The sequence below is a fragment of the Perognathus longimembris genome, chromosome 2 (assembly GCF_023159225.1).
Source record: "Perognathus longimembris pacificus isolate PPM17 chromosome 2, ASM2315922v1, whole genome shotgun sequence".
NCBI classification, from domain to species: Eukaryota; Metazoa; Chordata; class Mammalia; order Rodentia; family Heteromyidae; genus Perognathus; species Perognathus longimembris.
In genome coordinates, this window is record NC_063162.1 from 29,126,660 (window position 1) to 29,146,737 (window position 20,078).

The 20,078-nt window shown below is 37.0% G+C and overlaps 1 protein-coding gene and 1 pseudogene across 1 annotated transcript in view; one reads left to right on the top strand and one right to left on the bottom strand.

Annotated features, from left to right (window-relative positions):
- Positions 1-1,817: 1,817 nt before the first annotated feature.
- The window catches only part of Btaf1 (B-TFIID TATA-box binding protein associated factor 1), an 84,592-nt gene continuing 66,331 nt past the window's right edge, over positions 1,818-20,078 (bottom strand). Inside the window, exons 28-38 of the mRNA XM_048338693.1 lie at positions 19,848-20,015; positions 17,836-17,913; positions 17,590-17,719; positions 14,816-14,957; positions 14,549-14,679; positions 12,408-12,533; positions 9,738-9,890; positions 7,536-7,747; positions 5,757-5,916; positions 5,264-5,434; positions 1,818-3,375 (exon numbers count right to left, since the gene is read on the bottom strand). Coding sequence (XP_048194650.1) covers positions 3,232-3,375; positions 5,264-5,434; positions 5,757-5,916; positions 7,536-7,747; positions 9,738-9,890; positions 12,408-12,533; positions 14,549-14,679; positions 14,816-14,957; positions 17,590-17,719; positions 17,836-17,913; positions 19,848-20,015 — 1,615 coding nt within the window. The 3' untranslated portion in view covers positions 1,818-3,231. The remainder of the gene's footprint in view (positions 3,376-5,263; positions 5,435-5,756; positions 5,917-7,535; positions 7,748-9,737; positions 9,891-12,407; positions 12,534-14,548; positions 14,680-14,815; positions 14,958-17,589; positions 17,720-17,835; positions 17,914-19,847; positions 20,016-20,078) is intronic.
- LOC125342160 lies at positions 3,754-4,513 on the top strand (annotated as a pseudogene).

Consider the following 20,078-nt stretch of genomic DNA (forward strand, 5'->3'; position numbering starts at 1 on the left):
GGGCTTGGACTCAGGGCCTGAGCACTGTCCCTGGCTTCTTTTTGCTCAAGGCCATATCCCCAGCCCCTTTTAACCTTATCTGAGAATCTTTCTTCCTGAAATAGTCTTACAAGTCAACTTTATATCTGCAGCTTTTAGGATGTCAGAAGTTGTATTTCCTAATATAATCCAATCATTAAATTCACCTGTGGTATAACCTGGGTTGGACTCCTCATAGACTTTTTTTCTGGATTTGGATGGTTCCAAGACCACATGATTATACTGGGGTTTTTGTGGGAAGACTAAGTGTCTTTCTCTACAAAGGTCTTAGGATTTAGCCCCTGTATGCAACAGAACTTGATTGGTTTGAGTAAATTTCTCAAGACTCATAGAAAACATTTCTATGTGGCAAGTTTTATCAAATGAGAGCTGCTACTTACAGAGCTTAGTATCAACCAGGCATTTTCTATTGATGTAACTCAAAATTTTATTTTATTGATTCACACTGAGTTTTCTGACATTTGATAACACATTTCCTCAGTCAATTTCACATAATTCCACTGAAGCAAGCATGTATGGGAAACTGATGGTGACTGCAGAAGACTATATTGGGATTAAATATTTGGAATGGATATATAATGGAATGCTTGCTATTTTCTTTGGGGGGGGCCAGTCTTGGGGTTTGAACTTTGGGTCTGGGTGATGTCCGTGAGCCTCTTTGTACTTAAGAGACTGGCACTCTACCACTTGAGCCACAGTGCCACTTCCGGCTTTTTCTGAGTAGTATTAGAGATAAGAGTTTCACCAAATTTCCTGCCTGGGCTGGCTTTGAGCCACAATCCTTAGATCTCAGTCTCCTGAGTAGCTAGGATTACAAGCATGAGCCACTGATAAGCTTACATAAACTATCAAGAGGAATAAGGTTCTATCAGTTTAGTACCAAGGAAAAGTCAAGGAGTTTCTTTTGTGTTACCATTTTAATAAGCCATTGAAAATTTAGGTTAAAGAAATCTTTGTGGAATAAATACGTATATGTGTAATAAGTATGTGTGTAAACATATATGAAAAAGAACAATAATATCCAGACCACCAAACTCTTAAAATTTTCTCATAGGAAATACCAGTGGTAAAATGGATAATCTCTGAATCTATAAATTAAGTTTAACTCTTTTAAATTTTCTATAATAGACACACAAAAAAGGGAAACAATACAATGGATATTCACAAACCCATTACTTAGTTAAAAACAGTGTTAATGTTCTACCATGCTTGTTTTATTTCCCAGACTTGCACATTAAAAAAAAAAAGAAAGAAATCTGTGTCATCACATACATAAAACTGACAGCAGGTCCCATTAGAAGGCCAAGTGACTGGGCCAGTTGTTTATGGATTTTCCTTTACTTGGGAAAAATGGAATGTACGGTTCAGCATTTCACAACAAAGGTTATTTTAAAAATAAAACACCGTTTCCCACTCTGACAACCCCTAAATACTTTACTAACCTACACACATACTCTGAGTTTAAACCTTTTAAATTTTACTTGCTTAAATATCTTACATCTAGTTCCAAAGTTCAAATTGGGATATGGGGGTACAAAATAACCTTTTAATTTTTAGGGTGTAAATTCTTGTGTCCTTTACTATCATCTTTAATGATATTGTTCATACATCTTCTTAGAAAATATTAATTGCTATGAGCTACCTTAAAGTCCATCTATGGAAATAGCAAAAGTTTTTTTAAAAGTGTTCAGCTTTTGAAAACCTGTGTATATGAACATATATCATCAGTCTTGTTTCTTTCTAATGATTATTTCCTAAAAATAATACACCATTGCATATATTGTACAATTTCAATCTTATTTATTCTCTTGTGGAATGCTAGGTTGAATGTTACAATATGGTTGTCAAGGCTAATGAAACGTGACACATGTCCATGTCTAAGTGCTGCAGAACAGTTTAAGTTTTATCATTTTAAACAAAACACTTGTTATTGTATAGCTGAGGTCTGATGGTTTTCAAATTGATGCCTTAAGTGTATGATCTGACACAAACTTTGGGGATGCTTATTTTCTGTACATATATACAAATAAATTCCATATATGTGTATGCATGTAGGCATGTATTAATTTATGTAGGAAATTTATAAAATTATATATACATATGCATACATGCATATCTATATACATCTATCCACCCTCACTGTTGAGCTTCTGTAATACGAGTTAATCAGCATTATGCCCAATTATTGCTGCCTGGTATAATTACATGATTTTAGTGCCCAACCAGGCACCTCTGTGGGTGTGGGACAGACATATCTGCACATACAGATATGTATATTCATGTATGCTTGTGTGTATATATGTGTAAGAGGGGAGTTATACCGCCCTCTAAGTTTCAGTCATGCATTACAATAAACAGTCTTCACCATAGGTTTTGGAATTCTAAACAGTGTAAAATCCACCTATGAAAAACTGGATCATTCATAGTTACAAAATATATTATATATATATTTATATATATATATGATTGAAACTTATTGAGTACACATGTTCTTTGAATCTGGCTATATTCTAGCCATTAGATAAATAAAAAAAAAACACCCTAGTAGGATGTTATGGTAGTCTTAAATATACCAGTACCTGAATTTAGACAGTTATATTTAAAAGTTGACAAAATGATGTTAAAGATTCGAAAAACACTATGCACCTGCATTAAATATACAAAGGTTTTCAACAAGGGCCTAGTTTAAACTCATTAACATTTTCATGTTCCAAAATTGACTATCATAGTCATTATTCTTAAAATTATGGCTCATTAAGGCTTTTACACAAAAAGCTCTATTTTTAATCAATTATAAAAACAAGCTTTATATATTTTAAAGAAAAAATGTACATGAACCCCGGAGTACCCATGGATATCATCCTGTACGAAGTGACTCCATAGAGAAGAGGCTCGGCCCATAAGAATACCTCCTGGTAGTAGCACATGTAAACCTGGTTTGGTTCCTCTGCTCTGTAGCTATTCAGCACGTAAAAGTTAAACCACTTTCACATTAACATTTAAATTTAATACAGTGCAAATATATGAGAATAACTTGTTCCCCCCAGTGAAACAAGAGCCAGCATTGTGCTGAATATTCTTCAGATCTATTTACACATTGAGTTTAAAAGTTCACCATAAACTTAGAAATTTGCTGAATATCAGCAGAAATGTAACTGAACTAGCAGCAATTGCGGTCACAATATTTGACAGTTACTTGAGAGAATGCATAAAATTTTCCAGGCTATATTCTGAATCATATTGCTCTTGATCCCAAAGATCACTCAGATTTTCAAGAATTGATTTCATACTTGCTTTTCCAGAAGTTGAAGTGTCTGCTTTTTCTGCTTTGCCATCCTTAAGAAAAATTGGCAAAAAAAAAAAAATAAGTTAATTAACTTTAGAATATTTTCCTTTAAAACATCACACTTGCTCCTAACACTGTACTTATTCATAGTCCATTCATTCTATGTTCTTGCAACTATAATAATTTTCCTTACTAATTTTTAATTTTACTTGAAGAGAATTCTAAGAGCATTACAAAATACTCTGGTAATTTTGTTGTATTTGCTTGTCTTCAGTCTTCCCATGTACAGTGTATGTGGAGGTATAATACTAGTCAGACAAGTTAAATACTCGTTTTTTAATTAAAAAAAACAAACTATAGAGTATGGTGAGAGGTGCCGAGGGAGAGGCCGCTGCCGCCCAAGCCTCATCGGTCCTCCAGGCCACACCCAGGCTTCACTCCTGGAATGCTGTGGCCCTCTGATCAGGTTTCTTTACCTCCAAAAGGAAAAAAAAAATTGCTACCTTGCATCCTGGAAGTTCACTTAGACTGTGAAATTAGGGACTTCTTTCAAATTTGGATATGGCTAATCAAGGAGCGGTAAGACTCATTGGGTTAAATTCTGGATATAAAATATGCCAGTTTGAACTGGGAGAATCTGCTGCTAGAAAATGAAGTCTAGTGCTATGTGTTGTGAAAGGCCAATTTCAAGAATTTCACTGGGGCTGCTCTTCTAAGCTAATCTATGCTAATCTAAGCTAATCTAAGCTAATCTTGATGACCTAAGAGTAAAGTTTGAAATAAGGGATACAGTAGCTGGTCATGAGATACCATAGCCTGGCACCAGTGTACCACAGAGCAGCCAGAGCTGTGGATGACATCACAAATGAGGAGTCCTTTGCAAGAGCAAAAAAACTGGGCTAAAGAACTCCAGTGGCAAGCAAGTCCTAACACTGTAATAACCTCATCAGGAGACAAGGCTGACCCAGCAAACAAAAGCGCTATTTCCGGGAAGCACAATCCAATGCAGATGCTAACAGTTTATTATTCATGGAGACACCAGCTAAAATATCAATGAATGTAAATGAAATATTCATGGCAATGGCTAAAAAGCTACCAAAGAATGAACCACAGAATCCAGGAGCAAATTCTGCTGGAGGAAGAGGAGTGGACCTTACCAACCCACACAGGAGTCAGTATTGTAACTAAACCTCCAGTTTCAACTAGCTGGAGTTTTCTGGTTCCTAAATGTTAGTAACAGTGGAACTGGAGCATTTAACCAGCCCAGTATGACCTCCAGAAAAAGAAGAGACTTAAGATAAATGTCAAGTTTCTAATACAAGATTATTTTAAGTGTTTTGAACTTCATTTTTAATAACAGGACTAATATTTCAGCAATAGAAGGGGAAAAATGAGGACTGTGTATAACTGTTTCAGTGAAAGTTAGAGGGAATCATTTCTAATCATTAGGAATAAAGGTAAGTGTCTAACTGACCCATGGTTATTCAGTTTCTTCCAAACTGGGACAAAGGTCATCTCTGTAAAAAGATTTGGAAATTGACTAATTTGGGCTTTTGAAAACCATTTTTAGAAGGAAACTGATGTGGTTACTACTTATTACTTGATTATGTGAGCACTTTTCTAAGTGCTGACACGTGTATTTTACCCTCAATAACCATGTAGTAAAACTGATGCCAAGAGAAGATAATCTGCCTAAGGTTACAGCTAATGGGCCAGAAACATGAACTTGAACAAGAATGAATTAAGGAAAAAAATCTTGAGGCAAGATGCCAGAGATATCAACCAAAACCCCAAGATTGCAAACAGTTGAGACTATACTAAAGAGTTTTTTAAATCTGGGCAACAAAAATTCTTCCAGAGGGTTATATATGGACACAAAACTATCCCTTGTAATTCTCTTACTTCTTTCATTAACAATAAAACAATTGTGTATATTACCTTATCAAGAGTAAATAGATCAAGAAGTTGATCTGTTCCCATACTCTGCAGACTTGAATTCTCTTGGCTAATAACAGTATTTGCTATGTTCATCTTGAATTTCTGCAAACCCATTATTTTTTCTTCCAATGTTCCTCTGGTTATCAATCGGTAAACATTAACCACGCGTTTCTGAATGAGAAAAAGAGTTAAGAAAATATAAAATTAAAGTCAGGGAACTTCTATTTCCATACCAATACCTCTATGACCCTAACTGGATTTGGGTTTTTATTTTGTCTGACCTAGAGGCTCAAATGTTTGCAGAAACGCCAGAATATTAGGGAGTAACAGCGGCACAAGTTTGCTTGTCTCAAGTACCTTATTTAGTGCATGAATTAGAGAGCCTATATAATGTCACAACAATTATTTATTTACATCAGAGCAAGAACTTGCAAAGAAGACTTTGTTTGGGGGGACAATTTTTACAAGCTGAAACCTGTGAGGTGACTTTTACCTGCCCAATTCGATGGGCCCGGTCCATGGCTTGGAGGTCACGCATAGGATTCCAGTCATGCTCCACAAATACCACAGTGTCAGCGCCTGTCAAGTTAAGCCCCAGGCCACCAACGTGAGTTGTAAGTAACAGAACATCTATGGATGGATCATTGTTAAACCTGAAAGCAAAGATGTAAAAAAATAAAATTAGTACATTTTCTCATTGGGGATTCACTAACAAAAACTGCTTAATAAAAATGAGAGAGCCAAAATTAAAACACTACTTTAAAAAGCCATGGAACAGGGCTGGGGATATGGCCTAGTGGCAAGAGTGCCTGCTTCGGATACACGAGGCCCTAGGTTCGATTCCCCAGCACCACATATACAGAAAACGGCCAGAAGCGGCGCTGTGGCTCAAGTGGTAGAGTGCTAGCCTTGAGCGGGAAGAAGCCAGGGACAGTGCTCAGGCCCTGAGTCCAAAGGCCCAGGACTGGCAAAAAAAAAAAAAAAAGCCATGGAACAGGGCTGGGAATATGGCTTAGTGGCAAGAGTGCTTGCCTCCTACACACGAGGCTCTCGGTTCGATTCCCCAGCACCACATATATGGAAAATGGCCAGAAGGGGCGCTGTGGCTCAGGTGGCAGAATGCTAGCCTTGAGCGGGAAGAAGCCAGGGATGGTGCTCAGGCCCTGAGTCCAAGGCCCAGGACTGTCCAAGAAAAAAAAAAAAAGCCATGGAATAGATACTTCTGTGATCACATGACATTAAAGTATCTTCATTAAAGTATCTTCCTTTTACATGTGAAGTATCTTTAAACAATACATTTTAGCACTTATCAGAAATTTCATAAACAGAAACAAAGCCAGCCCAGTTGTACTTTACATCAGATGAAGTCTAAGTTACAAAGTAAAAGGAAACAGTATAATTAAGACAAAATCCAACTATGGATATTTATAGGTACAGAAGAGTGAAAACAGTTTACATCATTCAAGTGAAGGGTTGATAAATTTACTCATCCTAAAAAATACAAAGGACATCTATTCACTTTTAGGAAATTTTGGAAAAAACTTATTACTAACATTAAAAAGAGCAGCCACCAAGCAATGATTTAAAATAGTCTTACTATGATCCGAATGGTGGGCTTTATACTTTATGTGCATTGTTACTTCTTACAACAGGTTTCTAAGGGTATTGCCATGTATTCATATTTTAGAAAGGACTAGGAACTCTACCAAAATAAGTAGAATCAGGAGTCCAACCTGGATTTGTATGTATTCAAAGCCCCTTTATGGGTCACTACTTGAATTGTGCCTAACAGTCTGTAAAGGATACTTATCAGAAATGCTACTCTTGAAGTGAACACACTGGAACTAAACCTAGAAATCTGCAGTTTTAGGACAACGACTCCTGAAGAAGAGGTTACAGACCACATCCAGTTCTACTTCCTATATGGGCTGGTTCTAACTTGTTCTTAGAAGAGAAACAGGATGGAAATTTTTAGTCAAGCTGCTTGTTTGCTTCTACCTTAGCCCCATAATAACAGTAGGGGCAAAGTAGTTACCTTATATTTCTTTCATGTTTTTCAGAGTCCTTTCCTAATATAAGCATACTTATTTTCTAAACAATTTGTCACACTGCATTTCTATAGTTCTATATTGAGAAGGAGCTTTATTTGGGTTGAAGTATATATTTGGGTTGAAGTGTATTTTCTTGCAGACTCATAAGGCAAACTTTAATAATATAAGTACTAATAAATTGACTAAGCTTGATTTATAGTAACAGTCTGGGAACTACTTACCGGGAAACAATTGAATGCCTCTGACCAGGAGGTATGCTGCCATCTAATCTCAAATAAGTGACAGAGGGCAAGTGAGGTTTGAGCAGATCATGTTCTACTATATCAAGCATGCTTTTAAGCTGACAGAAGATCAGTATTCTGTGCTGGGCCACAACAGACTCTGTGCCACTCTCTGAAGTGCTGCCATTTCCCAAACCACAGTCCAATAGCAGCTTAGGGAATAAAAGGTCATTACACAGGTATTCAATAAAAACAGATAACCAGTCTCACTGTGACAAACATTTCTATGCCAAGAAAAAGTTAAATTAACTTGTAACCTGAAAAGAAAACTTACACATGTGTAATTCAAATATAAGTGAAATTTATAACCAGTGTCAATCCTGGGGCTTCAACTCAGGGTCTGGGCTCTGTCTCTGAGCTCTTTTTTGCTCAAGGCTAGTACTCTACCATTTGAGCTACAGCTCCACTTTATCTTTTTAGTGGTTAATTGGAGATAAGAATTTCAAGGACTTTCCTGTCTGGGTTGGCTTTGAACCGTGATCCTCAGATTTCAGCCTCCTGAGTAGACAGGATTACAAATGTGAACCACCAGTGCCCTGTACCAGTTGTTGTTTAAATAAGCATATCTGATATCTGTTTATAAAATAAAGAAAATTATATACATTTTATATACACATCTATAGTATAGTTTGGTCAAATAAAGAATTATTCTATATCCAAGCCTATCTAAAAGTTATTCTTCCATTTTGTATGACAGTTCATTATTTTACATTTAGTAATATAGACACGTTTGCATGTATACATATATACATATATTGTTATATAGATATTATTACAGTAATTTATATTAACCTATATCAAATCTAAAATCTTCATACACTAGTTATTCTCCATGAGATTTAGCACAGAATACTGCCAGTTAACTCAATTTCTAAAGTCTAGTTGTTGTTTTTTAAGATGAATTAGAACTAAACAGTGTTATTATTTTGGTTCTCAAAATTGTTTGATTTACTCTAAACTTTTAAATAAAAAACATTATCAAGAAAGTAAACATTAGCAAGCGTGGTGTTGGTTGCTCATGCTTATAATCCTAGTTACTCAGGAGACTGAGATCTGAGAATCCAGGTTCAAAGCCAACCAGGACAGACAAATCTGACACCGACTTATCTCCAATTAACCAGCTAAAAGCCTCGTCTGAGGCAAGGCTCAAGTATTAGGATGCCAGTTACAATCAGAAAAGGAAGTATGGGAGACAACCTTTAGAAAGGCAGAAAATATTTGCAAATCATATATCATTAAGTGCTTACTATTCAGAATATGATGAACTTATACAAAACAGAGTTCACTCAAAAAATAAAGGACTTATATAGGCATTTTTTCAAAGCCAACAAACCAACAGCCAACAAACTCAACATTAGTCACTGTAGAAGAGCAAATAAAACCCAGAATAAAAAGTGTCATACTTATTAACATGGTAATAACCCAACAAAACAAAACTAAAACATGTTGACAAGGGTGTGGACAAATTGGAACCTTGGTATACTGCCTGTGGGAATGTAAAACAGCAAAAAGGGTCATTCAGACAGCTATTTGTAAGCCAATGTTCACTGTAGCATTCCCTATTCACAATGGTCAAAAGGTAACCCATAAAAAGACAAAAGGTGGCACATCCAGAGTGAACTGTTATTCAGCCACAAAAGGGAATGAAGGATTGATACGTGCTACAAATTGATAAACCTTAAAAACATTACATTAAGTGAAAGTAAACCAATCAAAAAAGGACAAATATTATGTCTCCTATCCTCCCTTGCCAGTTCTGGGACTTGAATCAGGGCCTCATGTTCTCTTGGCTATTTTACATGAAACATTTTAAAGCAGGTTCACTGAGAACATATATTAAAGATTACAATGGGGAGGGGAGTTGGGTACTTGTTAATATGGCCAGACATGGAATTCCAGCACGTGGAAGGCTGAGGTGGGGTCATGAGTTCCAGACCAATCTGCATTCCATAGTGAGACCTTGTCTCCATAAACAAAGTTAAAATGGCATGCATTTTTTAAAAAACCTTTATAGAAAAATATAAGAAGCCCAATTTTTAAAAAGCAAATGGTAAACACCTAAATAATCTTTGGGTAAAGCCAACTCATCTAATGTAATAATACATCAAGAAGACATATCTTACCCTTAAAAGACATACATACTTGTTTCAAAGCTGAAAGTTTAGGAGCATGTTGAATATCATGAAGAGAAGAATTCTGAACTGCTAGTTTTTCAGTAGTACTTTTGAACTCTGGATGCTGAGGTGTTAAGACTAATGCTGGATGGTTGCACAGTTTACGTAAGTACTGTAATGCCTTTAAAAGAATGAAAAGGTATAACCCAAGTCATTTCATATACTACACGTGTTTGTATCTTTCTGTATCTTTTCCTAGCTATTCTGTCTAGAATACCTTTTATTTCCTATTCTTTCCTGACAAATTTCAACTTAAGAACCAGTTCAGCTGGACATCGTGGCACACATTTGTAATCTTAGCTAGTTTGAAGGGAGATGCAGGAGAATGTAAAGTTTAAGGCCAGCTGGGGCAACGTAGCAAAACTATCTCAAAATAAAAATTCAGGGGGCTGGGGATATAGCCTAGTGGCAAGAGTGCCTGCCTCGGATACACGAGGCCCTAGGTTCGATTCCCCAGCACCACATATGCAGAAAACGGCCAGAAGCGGCGCTGTGGCTCAAGTGGCAGAGTGCTAGCCTTGAGCGGGAAGAAGCCAGGGACAGTGCTCAGGCCCTGAGTCCAAGGCCCAGGACTGGCAAAAAAAATAAAATAAAATAAAATAAAAAATTCAACAGTACAGGGTGGTACCCAGTGGTAGAGCACTTGCATTGGATTCAAGCCCTATTAATTAATAGGGGGTAAAAATCAGTTCAAATGTCTCATCTATGATTCTTTTAGAGCATATGTATTTCTCTACAAGGCCATTAGTGAGTTGAGAAAAAATGTTTGTCTGTCTCCCCCCACTAGATAATGAGCTTCATGTAGCAAAAAGGATGTTTTGGGCTTGTAATGTAGCTCAGTAGTACAACATTTACCTAACAAATACAATGTGCTGGTGGGTGGGTGGGCAGAAGGAAGGAAAAAGAATGTCTCCTTTAGAAACCTGTTCCCAAGTACCTGATAGGGGCTGGGAATATGGCCTAGTGGCAAGAGTGCTTGCTTCGTATACATAAAGCCCTGGGTTCGATTCCCCAGCACCACATATATAGAAAATGGCCAGAAGTGGCGCTGTGGCTCAAGTGGCAGAGTGCTAGCCTTGAGCAAAAAAAAAAAAAAAAAGGCAGGGACAGTGCTCAGGCCCTGAGTCCAAGGCCCAAGACTTCAAAAAAAAAAAAAAAGATAAACTGTTTCCCAAAGTGCTAGATAATGCAGACAGATGCAGCTAAAAAGATTTCTCAAACTTTAGGGAGTACAAGTTTCTTGGAGACCTTATAAATCTGCCAATCTCTCCCTACTCTAATTACATAGTATTCTAATATAGGTCTAGAATGGGTGTGGAGCTAAGACTGTTTCAATTGATTCTGTTTGAGAAACAGAACCCTATAGGGTCTCTGATTTAACTAATTTCTTCCTCTCCTCTCTTCTTCCCTTTCTCTTCCACATCCCTCCCCTTCTCTCCCTTCCCTTCCTCTCCTCTCTTCTCTTGGCTTACATTTTGGGTCTCACCCTTGGCACAGGAATTTGAATTAGGAAGCACCAGTGACAAGGCTCAGACACAGTTCAACATTATGACAAAAATTGTGGGAGAAGTCCAAATCTTCACCATCACTTTTTTTCCTCCCACATTAAAAATGCTTCAATATGTAATATTCTATGGTGAACCATTTCAAGACAGAAAGAAAAAAAGCTGACATGGTCATCTCTTTTATTTAGTAATCCCTCCACCAGATAGGATCTGTCTAGGATATCTGCACACATCAATCGTCCTTCCAGATCTTTGCTCAAACATCACTTTCTCAGTGAGGTGTCCATAAACTACCCTATACTCTTAATTCCCTGATCTTAATCTGTTTTAGTTTTCTTTTCTTTCTTTTTTTAATTTTATTTTTTATGTGGTACTAAGGAATCAAATCCAGGGCCTCATGCATGTCAGGTAAGTACTCTACCACTAAGCCACATTTCCAGCCCAGCTTTATTTTTTCTTACATATCTATCTCACTATTTTTCATTTCTACAACAGAGTGTTTTGGCACTGATTTTTTTTTTCTTTTTTGGATGCAGGGCCTTGGGGTTGGGATTTGGCTTAATGGAAGAGCATTTGGTGAGCAAACACAAGACCTGAGTTTGGTCCTCAGCACTTGGGGGAAAAAAGCTAAAGCCAGGGGTTCATGCATGCTAGGCAAGGGCTCAACTAATAAGCTGCACCAATGTCTATCCACCCTTGACCCATGGGGTAGGTGCTCCAATAGATTTTTAATGAAAAAGCAAGATTCTTGGTTCTAAAACTTCACGCATACACAAATATATGATATATAAAATATATTTTGTTCATTTAATATTTTCTTTTGGGGGGGAAAATACTCGGGCTTGAACTTAGTACTTCACACTTATTAGGCAGAGTGCTCAATGCTGAGCCACACCTCCACCTTTTTGCACTGGTTACTTCTGAGATACGGTTGATAAGAGGTCTTGCATGTATGCCTGGGTTGGCCTCATATAGCAATCCTCCTCATCTTAGGCTCAAGTAGCTACGATTTTGAGTATGAGCCACCAGTACCTAGCTAATGACATAAGCTGATACAAACCTAGAAAAGGGTTTGCCCATAAAATAAATAAATAAAAATCTTTTTTTTTTTTAAAGTAGACTATCATCTATACCTGGAATACATGACCTGTAGCTTTAAGCTTTGGTTTTTCGGTTTCTTCAGAAAGTGCAGCTGAAGAAACAGTCTCATCAACATCACACTTGGCACGAGACTTAGCAAAATCTTCATAAAGCTGAACCTGTAACATTGCCCACATAAAAAAAGTTGTGTGTGTGTGTGTATACATAGTCATATATATGTTCAATTGTTCAAAATGTTAAGTGGCAAGGCCAAAATCAGTAATTAAATCAGTTCTCATGAAGACAAATTATGATACTTAAAATTCACTAATTAAACCAGATTATCTATTTTGATAAGTTCCTTTATAATTACATTGATGTGTAACAAATTAAGTATGGCTGCAGAATATATCAGTCAAATAGTCCTTGATTCAATGCTTCTGCTGATGAAATACAAATTCAGGAACACAAATACATTATCAATAAAAGACAACAAGAATGTTCACAAATAAAGGATTTGAAAAGTTCCTTAAATGTATTGATACCAAATTTCAAAAGGAATGCTACTGCTAGCCTAAAAAGAGAAGTCATTAAGGTAAAAACATTACTTTATACATGCTAAATAACACAAAAGGAATAAAATCCAGAAAGCTAAAGAAGAAAAATCAGAATAAAAATTCCTGAGTGCTAAGCAAAGCTAAAATGTCACTTCCTTCTGGAGTTTCCTTCCCCCAGCTTACTTGTTTTATATCTATGTTACAGCACTCCTAGCAGTATGATGCCACTGTTTTTTTTTAAAATATAGCATCTTTTCTTTATTCTATCCACTGTAGAAATCTCATTCTGCTAAAATATTCTTTTCAAGAAATACTAATCCAACTTTTGCAAATAAAAGAATGGGGAACCACAGAGGTGAAGTATAAGAGAATTATAAAGCTTTCCGCCTCTAGACTAAACTCTAGTTCAAAAGATCAGAACTACTAACAAGCTATCTACACACTAGAGTAGGAAGAAAAGATTCTGGATGTATCTGTGAATCTTTTATCCATTTGACCATTATAAATCAGCTAGAAAATTTGGGCTCAGGAGCTATGTCTCACTAAGGCAAGGAATAGTTTCCATTTACATCCTTAGAAAAATACAAGGAAAGGCTCACAATTAACTTTTCTGGTAATAGTTTCTATTTACAAAATCAGAACTGTGAAAAGGGCAAAAAGAATATTCAAAACATTTCAGAATATTTTACCAAAATTGGAAACCCAGTCCTAATATATTTTAGCTCAACAACTATAGTTAAGTCTTCTGGGCTTTTCTTCCTTACTTGCAGAAACGGAGATTACCAATACTTATAATGCTATTGTGAAAATGATATGACATCTCCTACAGGCAGACTATTGCCTCTAGTAAACAATGGATTATACTAGCTTCCCACATCCAGTTTTAATTTGTGACCTGAAAACAGCAAGTGAAAAAAAATAAAAAATAGAATGTCTAAAATCATGTCCACTCTGTATGATAAAAATCTTGTACCAGCTCATTCTGTTCCTCTTGGGAAATGAATCACACCTCCCCTTTTACAGAACATCCAAGTTGTATACACTACCTGCTCATTAGTTATTTAGTTCCCACTGTTACTGATCAACTGTCATAGTACCTCAATGCCTTGCTAAACTGTATTTTATTTTCACTCAATATTGGTCCTAAAATACAAGAGTTAGTGATGCTGGAAATTTGTGTATGCCAAAGAGAAGATATAATGTACTTTCAGGAAAAGGCTATAAGTTGTTGAGTTAATGCAGAATATTTTTTTAAAGTTGCTACAATTAATGGTGAGAATAAAACCTATATATATGTATGTATGTTCAGTGCTACTAGTAGTTTCAGTCTTCAACTACAGTGTCTTAGCATGTAACTCTCATGGATTATAAAAGAAAAGAATATCTCTTCATTAATCTACCCTCACAACCCTTTCAAGTTAACTATCCATAGTGGAAAGCAACTATGATACTGGACTTGTTTTAATGCTGTATTCAAACTGCATGCATCTGAACTCATGTCCACATATCAAAACAAGATTCATTCCTAAAGCCTGGGGAAGTAAAACACAGATTAGTGTTAAAACCCCTTTACTTGTACCTGATACAAAACATTCTGCTAAAAACATACCACCCACCACTACCACAAATCATCTAACCTGGAGAGGACTGAGAGTACAATAATAGTCTTGAATAATTTTAGGTGGAAGGTCCTGTAAAACATCTTCTTTCATTCTCCTCAAAAGAAATGGCAGGACCTGGCGGTGCAGTGCATCCATTGCAAGAACACCTATTAATAAGAGAATATGGCTTCAAAAGAAGAATAAACAATGTTCACTGGTACAGCAATTACTAGTGTATCTCTTTCAGGGAGATCAGGTGCGTTCAGGGTGGTATGGCCGTAGACTAGTGTATCTCTTTCATACCTGCTTCTTGTTCTCGGCTGGAACTTCGAGCATCCCTACTTGCTAATATAGGTTTGCCATATCGAGCAGCAAACTGGCGTTCGGTACCCAAAAATCCTGGCATGAGGAAATCAAATAATGACCACAGCTCCAGAACATTGTTCTAAATATAAAAAAGAAACACCAGTTAGATTTTTCAGTGAGATTGTTTAGTTATACTTAAAATACAACATTAGTGAGAGCTAATCATGATGACATAGGTAAGAGATTATCACCATATTCTTGGTATATGGATGTCTCTATTTTAACGTACTTAAATTTAGATTCATGTCCATGGAGAAATCTCTACTAGGATGAGACATGAGTCTAAACATACTGTTACAGTATCTACAAAATAATAGCACAGAAAGCTTTTTCTGATTTGTTTAAATTCATCTTTGATACTCAGATTGACAGCAAGATTTAAGGAATCTGGCCAATAATCATGTCAACGAGAGAAATCTGTAAGAGTTTGATTATATTATTTATAGAATATGAAGCAAATTTCCTTCCTATTCTGTTAGAAGTTTCATGGGGGAGATTCAAAACAAAATGAAGGGCTGGGAATATGGCCTTGTGGTAGAGTGCTTGCCTCGTATGAAGCCCTGGGTTCGATTCCTCGGCATCACATATATAGAAAAAGCCAGAAGTGTTTCTGTGGCTCAAGTGGCAGAGTGCTAGCCTTGAGCAAAAAGAAGCCAGGGACAGTGCTCAGGCCCTGAGTTCAAGCCCCAGGACTAGCAGAAACAAACAAACAAACAAAAAAACCAAAATGTAGCCAGCATTTTTTTCAAATGGATAGTTTGCAAAAGACATGGATGCTAACTAAGGTACCCTACCCACTCTTACCCTCTCTCTTACCCTCATCTTGCTCAGGCTCTGGCTCCCCATGCTGGACTACCTCCTATATGGATGGATACCCTTCTAATCCCACTTAGGCTCTGCAGCACAGAAATCCACCTGACAGCCTCAGAAATAACTCTCCAAGTAGGGAAGGGAGACAGAAACCTTTCATTAGACACCCCCTTCCTCCAATTATTTTAATGTCTAGGCCAAGTAAAAGCAGTAACATAAAAAAATATTGTGGTGCATCTGTCTATCTTATTACATTCCTGTCTCAGCTTCTTGAGTGGTGAGATTACAACGTTCTCTGTTTACATCTAGCATTCTAGATAACTTTTAAGATGAAGTAAAACAATAAAGCCTAAAGAGTCTTTTTTTTTCTCCCTTTCAATGTAACTTTAAAAATACAAAGTACTTTTGGTTATAACATGTACTTCTGTAGAAGCTGCTTTTACTGAAAAGAACTTGACTATCTGGGCCCATAAAGTAAAAAGCAGGAGAAAACTTGGCATCCCTGTGCCTCCATTTTTGCATATGTCCTGGCTCTGAACCTTTTACCCTACCTGGAACTCAGGAAGGACGCAACTGACTGATGACCCTGCCCCAAAGTAAAGGAACAGCACAGCATCCTTAGGACAGACCACTAAGCCAGACAACAAGTATTTATGCTTGTCCTGACCCAACTTCCTCAACTGAACTTCAATTCTTCTCAAAACCAGAACTGAAATAATGACCAACTAGGCCACACACCATGACTGGGACAGCTTAATTGGGTATACTTTTTGTCCTTTGCCATGTATTCCTTCTCTATTTAAAGCTCCCATGGGCACTCCAGAGGGGCTCACTTTGCCTCTTCTTTGAGACGCCTGTGCTAATAAATCTCCTCTTGTCAAGTAGGAGCAAGTGGCTAGCCCTGACATGTAGAATCCGTGGAATGGGGCATGGGACCTAAAACCCAGGTTTCAGTAACTCAGATTGGCTACCATATATGAGGCCCTGGATTTGATCCCCAGGACTACAAAAACTAATCAATTTAGAAAGATTTGTAATTAAGTGTGTCTCTTACGGTTGCTAAAATCTATAGTGTTCACTTAATGAACCCTAACCTTTATAATAATTTTAAATAATTTAAAAAATAAAATAAGAAAAACTAGTAAGTAGCCATCAATTTTTAAGATTCAAAAAAGAGTCATGTGGTACTTACCTTCCCACAAACTGGAGAATGAACAAGGGGATATTCTTACCAGAGTTCACTATCAAGGCTAGATATGAACAGTTGCATCCAATTCAATGCATATGTATGTGAAGACACATGCAAACCCACCTATTTCCTTACTGGTCCAAGATAAACTCCTAATTGCTTTTCTTCAGTTGTTTGCTGACAACAGGAATTTATACTATATGATAGATGACTCCTCTCTGAATGAGTTCTAGCTTTTCAGTGCTAAATCAGACTAGATTGCAACTTAATCTATAAAAATGATCTGTGTAGAATCCAATATCTTTCATATTTTGGACATAAGAACTATAATTACATAGCTTAAAATTATATCTTAAATGTGACCTTCAAAACTGGTTTGTTGAGACAGTGCTATATGCCAATTGAACCATTATAAAAACAATACACAACTGGAATATTATTATCCTCACAAACTCATTCAGAGTCAAATCCAAAGCCTTCTATGCGTGTGTGTGTGTGTGTGTGTGTGTGTGTGTGTGTGTGTCTCCTTTCTGTTCAAGGCTAGCACTCTACCACTTTGAGCCACAGCACCACTTCTGGATTTTTCTCTATATGTGGTGATGAAGAATTGAACATAGGGCTTCACATATACGAGGCAAGCACTCTACCATTAGGCCATATTCCCAGCCCATATATAAATATTTTTAATAGAAAAGAAAAGTAAATAAATTACCTGGATTGGTGTTCCAGAAAGAATAATCCTATAATTGGCAGTCAGTTGTTTTACTGCTTTCGATAATTTTGTTTTTCCATTTTTAATGACATGACCTTCATCGAGAATACAGTAGTTGAATTTAATATTTCTAAGGGAGAATAAAAAAAACTTTAGCATCTTTTATTAAATTCAAAACTCTTAAAAGCAGGAAAATATTTTCTTCAAACTTGATACTGTTTTTCTATAGAATATTTAAATTCTTACCTAAAAAAATCGATGTCATTCCTCACAACATCATATGAAGCCACTATCAGATTATGCCTTTTAACTTGATGCTGCAACCTTTATGTAGAGAAATAAACAACTCAGGAAACAAGGATTATAAAAAACTTTGTGTAATTTTTTAATGTTGAAACTACAATAGTATAAACTAAATACACATGAAGATGCTACCTCAAAGACTACTTTCCTTATGATATGGCCCTGAATAGAAAAGTGATGAGCACCTGACTCAGAATGTGGCTAGCAATTTCATTTGCCAACATCTCTTCCTTAGTAGCACTATTCTTTTACCAATCTAGGGAAAGAGATAGAGGTGGGTGGTCAATCATATATCTCCATAATCCAACAAAGACTGAAACATTAGAACCAGTGGAGTTATTAACAGCATTTTATCCTATGACCACAGAGGGTGGTTTGTGAGCATGAGTCAAGTAAGGCCAACTGATCATCTCTAGTATAACTGAAGGGACAGGGAAGCTCTGTTTGCTATAGTTGTTAAGAGGAAAATGTGGGCCTACAGGTATCATCTTATTCATTCATCTAGATGTAAAAATGTTTAGAATAGTGCCTGGGAAGTAGAGACCTGGTTCACAGTGTATAGCACCAACCTAGCAAGCATGAAGCCAACTAAGTTCAAACCTCAGTTCTGCCTCCCCAGACCTCCCCCAAAAAGTGTCTGAGCAGTAAATATTTATGCTAAAACTGAAAATTCAGAAGAGCAGCAAATCTGTGTTATCTGTGAGTAATCTGTGACCAGGCAAACAAAAGTTAATGAAAACAATTTTATAATTATCATAATCACTCCCACTCTTTAAAATTTATATGTAGGATTTAAAATTTATATCTAAGAGATGTAGGCTTTAGCAACAAGGGTTAAGCTTTAACAAACTTGGGATGCCACAAATGGGTAGCTAGTGCAGTCACTATGGACCAAAAGCACCTTTTTTTTTTTTTTTTTGGCCAGTCCTGGGCCTTGGACTCAGGGCCTGAGCACTGTCCCTGGCTTCTTCCAGCTCAAGGCTAGCACTCTGCCACTTGAGCCATAGCGCCGCTTCTGGCCGTTTTCTGTATATGTGGTGCTGGGGAATCGAACCTAGGGCCTCGTGTATCTGAGGCAGGCACTCTTGCCACTAGGCTATATCCCCAGTCCCCAAAAGCACCTTTAAGGAGAGCAAAGGAAGAAAAAATAGCAGGATGAAAGGGAACTCTTAGAAAAAGTGGACAAAGAATGAAAATATATAACTGAAATATCAAGGAGAAGCTATGGTCTTAAGGCTCCATAAATGGAACATACAAAATTGTGAGGGGATTCTAATAGTTTTTTAACTCTAATACTTAAAAAAGCTCAATCGATGTGTGAACAAGAGTCCCCCCCCCACACACACACACCTCCCCCCCCCACACCTTGTTGTTTTTGGTTTCTTTTTGTCTTGTTTGTTACTTTTTGTGCTTTTAAGAGGGTAAGGGGAGCACAGAAATGGAGGGGAAAAGGGTAAACAAATGCAGCTGTGGTACTCACTAGACACTATGTTGAAAATGAACATAAAACTTGTGGGAACTGGGATGTAGCTCAATGGCAAAGCACCTTCCTAGCAAGTACAACATCCTGGGTTTGGTCCCCAGTAGCAAAAAAGAAAGGACACGGACACACACACACACACACACACATTTACTAAAGAACAACAAACTTGTGGTAGGGATGGGAAGGAAAAACTGGGAGAGAACAAAGGAAGGGGTGACACTGTACAAAAAAGAAAGGTACTCTTTACCTGACATATGTAACTGTAACCACTCTGTATAAAAGCCCAATAGAAGAACAATGGCTAAAGTCCTAGAGCTTTGCTGACCTTCACTGTCTTCCTAAAGTACACTCACTTTCCTTAAGTAGAAAAGGTTTGTCTCTTAACCAAAAATAACTAGAATTCAAGTTTAATAAATTCTTTAAAACCACATAAAAGACCTAACATTTGTGTTTGTTGCTACAGAGCTCATACCTTATTCTTTCAGTGGGAGGTCCAGTATAGTGCAATGGATTAAGATACTCTCTGGAACAAAATTTACCCACTTCATCCACCCAGTGACCTGTTAATGTTGGTGGACAAACCACCAAAGAAGGAAGCGGCATACACTCTGCCAATTTTGATCGTGCATATTCCTGGGCCCTTTAAAAGCAAAATACAATAAATTAACCAGCTTATTTACATTTCTCAGATTCTGGAAACCTC